Below are 3,200 nucleotides of genomic sequence, written 5' to 3'. Positions count from 1 at the left end.
GTTTTAGTTGTTGAAACTATCTATAAACCAACGAGGGTTTTGGTGGTAGAAATTACTTCTTGATTGTTGAACCTAGATTTTGGTTAGATTACCACATTGATCTAATTATTTACTAAGTGCTTTCCATGCATTATTTGACGATTAAAGCATAAAAAGATAAATTATCTATTGAACGCGAGAAGAAAAAAGAGTTACAAGCCATGCCTACAACTAAGAGAAGTGGAGAGGATGAATAATTATAAACCATATTAAATTCAAAAACTACAAGAAAGGAAAGGTGAAACGAATTCAAACTATAAAAAAATTAACAAAACGGCTAAAGAAAAACTAGTCATTACAAAGATTATAGGCCTATTAACCCATGCAAAGAATCTTCAAAATAGGCTTTTGAACTGAACGGGTTTGAAATAGGCCTCCGAAAAGATGGGTGGTCATAAGTTACATAGGTTGGTGCCGTGTGATGGGCTGAAGCGTGCCTGAACCCATGTTCTTCTTGGTTCGGGTGTCAAGCTCCTTTTACTTTTATTTTTGGATTCTCTTTTCTCCTTTTATGATTTCATCACAATGGTTTGCACACTCAAAGAAAATACAAATAAAAACTATTTACATGTTTAAACTAACTAAAGGAAGAAAATAGCAAATTAAACTCACACAAGCAAGGAACCATTCAATATTAGAAAGGAAACATGCAAAAATGGTAAGGAGATATTCCCCCAAGGCAAATTCGGCCAAAGAGTCTCCAATGGGAATCCTAGCTGCTAACTTTCATGCCTCAAACATCTTCCCTACATGGAAAAAAAAATCTTAACAAATCAAACAACAGATAATATTGAACATGAAAGCAAAAGAAAAAATAACATACTGGAGTTTTGTGAGCTAGGGTTGAAAGAACTCCTTAGGATAGCTGACAAAAAAGTGGGTGATGAGATAGTTGAGAGGCTTTGATAGCTGCAAGGATTGAGAAAACTGAGGATTCCTTAGCTTATTTGCTGTATCGGATTTATAGGCGTGGGATGAAAATGGAAAGTCAATCCTTCCTAACTTGAAAAGAACATCAATCTTAACTTCTCCTGATGTGGATGACTCCTAGCTATTGTTTTAGCATATTTGTACTTCTTTTTTTATAAACTCTTCCCAAGCTTTTCTTTAATTACGTTTAGGACTCCAAGCTCTTAAAAGACAGGTTCCCTTTAAGAGCTTTGTTAGGCCTTGCCAATATCTAGTCCATTCCTTGAGTACTTTACAATTCAAATGGATTTAAAATACTTATCCTAGTCATCACTTGATTCTTGAAGATGTCATACCCAGAAAGATATACTGACAAGAAAGCAGAAAATTATGGGAACCAAAATTATTTTATGTTCAGTAACCAAGCTACAATTGCCAATTCAATATTCCATAGTCACACACATCATAAGAGTATAATAATTCTCCATCAAGGAGTGGATCAGAAAGAGGGTCTAGCGATGGTGCTAAGAACTCAAAAGGCATGTAGTAATTGTCAGCCAAGAATGGTTCTGTCCAAAAATTCCCACAAGGTGCCTCGTATGCCTCCAGGAAAGCAAATTCATCATCAGATTTCAAGTCGCTGCAGCTGCTGGTTACTGCTGCATTATCAGCAGTTGACGATGAGAAATCACTTGTAGATGGTGTGGGACACAATGTGGAGCTTTCCACAATTTGAGTAGTTGCAGGATTTAATGGGTCAATTATATTTGGTTGAATCTTAACCTTTCTGGTCTTTTTAGGTTGAGAAAGACCAATAAAGTCTTGTTTTGCAGTGTCGTTTGATTTGCGTTTCTTGAGGTTGGTGTGCCAGTAGTTCTTTATTTCGTTGTCTGTTCTTCCTGGTAACTGGGCAGCTATAGCAGACCATCTGTCCATTAATGACATAAATCAAGTATGAGATAAAAATATCTAAGAAACATTCCATCTTAATCCTTTTTTTTTTTCCATTCTTTTCTGGGTTTTTGTTTTTATTTATTTTTCTAAATTGCAGAAGTTCATTATAATTAAAATAAAACAATGGGTACCTGTTCCCTAGTGATTCATGTAAACGAAGGATAATTTCTTCTTCTTCTCCAGTATAATTCCCTCTCTTAATATTTGGCCTCAAATAATTCATCCACCGCAATCTGCAACTCTTCCCACACCTTGACAATCCTGAAACCAAACCAATCAACTCAATTATTTTCTTTCTTTATACCACCAAACCAATCCTCAAATAATTAAAATATTTACTAATTATTTTTTTCTAGAGTCCATTACCTGCATATTTGGGCAGTTGGCGCCAATTCCAACAGCCATACCTAGTAACATAAGCCGTTAGCTTTCTGTCTTCCTCAGGAGTCCATGTTCCCTTCCTTAAACCAGATTTATCACAGGAAGGAGTTCTTACCATTTTCCTTCTCAAGTTTTTCTCTCTCTCTCTCTCTGTCTTAAATTTCTTTAGTGCAATTCAAAGTTCATGATACTGCAGGTCATGAATTCAAAGTCTGAGCTATTTATAGTGCATTATCATGAACCAGGACACGACCTCAAAACGTGTTTCATGAAACTAACCGTTTTTAATGTTTTCATACTTCAAAGTCATTTCTGTTTCTTTTTGAAAGATTTTTTTTTTCTTGGTTTTAGATTGGACCATTTTGAATTTGGAGACCACGTCAACTTCAAGTTCTGGTACGATCACATAGACATGGGTCCATCCAAGAAGGTTCAGTAACAAGAGGGCCTTTAATAATCCATTTGCTAGCTAGCCACATAAAGAGAAATGCTCAGGCCAACTCTGGAAATATCTTCTTGGAAGTGTCGTACGCTTTAACCATATGTATTTATTTATCTTTATGCAAATTTCTTCGCTGGTAAAAAAAAAAAAGTATTTATTTATCTTTTTCATTCAGTCAAATAAAAGAATTTTTCATGCTATCATTCTAGATGGACAAATTATCAATGAATTTTAAAATTAAATAGTTTAATGTTATTAATATTCAATTAAAAAAATAAACATATCCTTTTTAAAATTAAACTATTTGTAATTTATAAAATTAAGTTTTTATTTTTCTACTAAAGAAAATATTTGATAAAATAGTTCTACCGTTAAATATTTATGTTATTCTTATATATATATATATAATCCCAGTAATTTTTGCTATTTATATTACAGTCTCTTTTAATAATTTACCAAAAAAAAGGACTAATTT

The 3,200-nt window shown here is 33.5% G+C and overlaps 1 protein-coding gene across 1 annotated transcript; it reads right to left on the bottom strand.

Annotated features, from left to right (window-relative positions):
* Positions 1 to 297: 297 nt before the first annotated feature.
* LOC110607872 (transcription factor MYB4) lies at positions 298 to 2,527 on the bottom strand. The gene is made up of 3 exons (XM_021747036.2): positions 2,269 to 2,527; positions 2,034 to 2,163; positions 298 to 1,876 (listed from the first exon to the last, which is right to left on the bottom strand). Exons 1-3 carry the CDS (start codon positions 2,399 to 2,401, stop codon positions 1,375 to 1,377), a joined length of 765 nt encoding a protein of 254 aa, XP_021602728.1. The 5' UTR covers positions 2,402 to 2,527; the 3' UTR covers positions 298 to 1,374.
* Between the last annotated feature and the right edge of the window lie 673 nt (positions 2,528 to 3,200).

The sequence above is a fragment of the Manihot esculenta genome, chromosome 13 (genome assembly GCF_001659605.2).
Source record: "Manihot esculenta cultivar AM560-2 chromosome 13, M.esculenta_v8, whole genome shotgun sequence".
Taxonomy (NCBI): Eukaryota; Viridiplantae; Streptophyta; class Magnoliopsida; order Malpighiales; family Euphorbiaceae; genus Manihot; species Manihot esculenta.
The sequence above is the reverse complement of the archived record's forward strand: the minus strand, read 5'-3'. Positions and strand labels throughout refer to the sequence as shown.

Coding starts and splice junctions, on each gene's coding strand:
- LOC110607872 (XM_021747036.2), bottom strand. CDS start 2,401: ATGGTAAGAACTCCTTCCTGTGATAAATCTGGTTTAAGGAAGGGAACA. Junction 2,164..2,268: donor CCAACTGCCCAAATATGCAG/GTAATGGACTCT, acceptor GTTTGGTTTCAG/GATTGTCAAGGTGTGGGAAG. Junction 1,877..2,033: donor CATGAATCACTAGGGAACAG/GTACCCATTGTT, acceptor ATTAATGGACAG/ATGGTCTGCTATAGCTGCCC.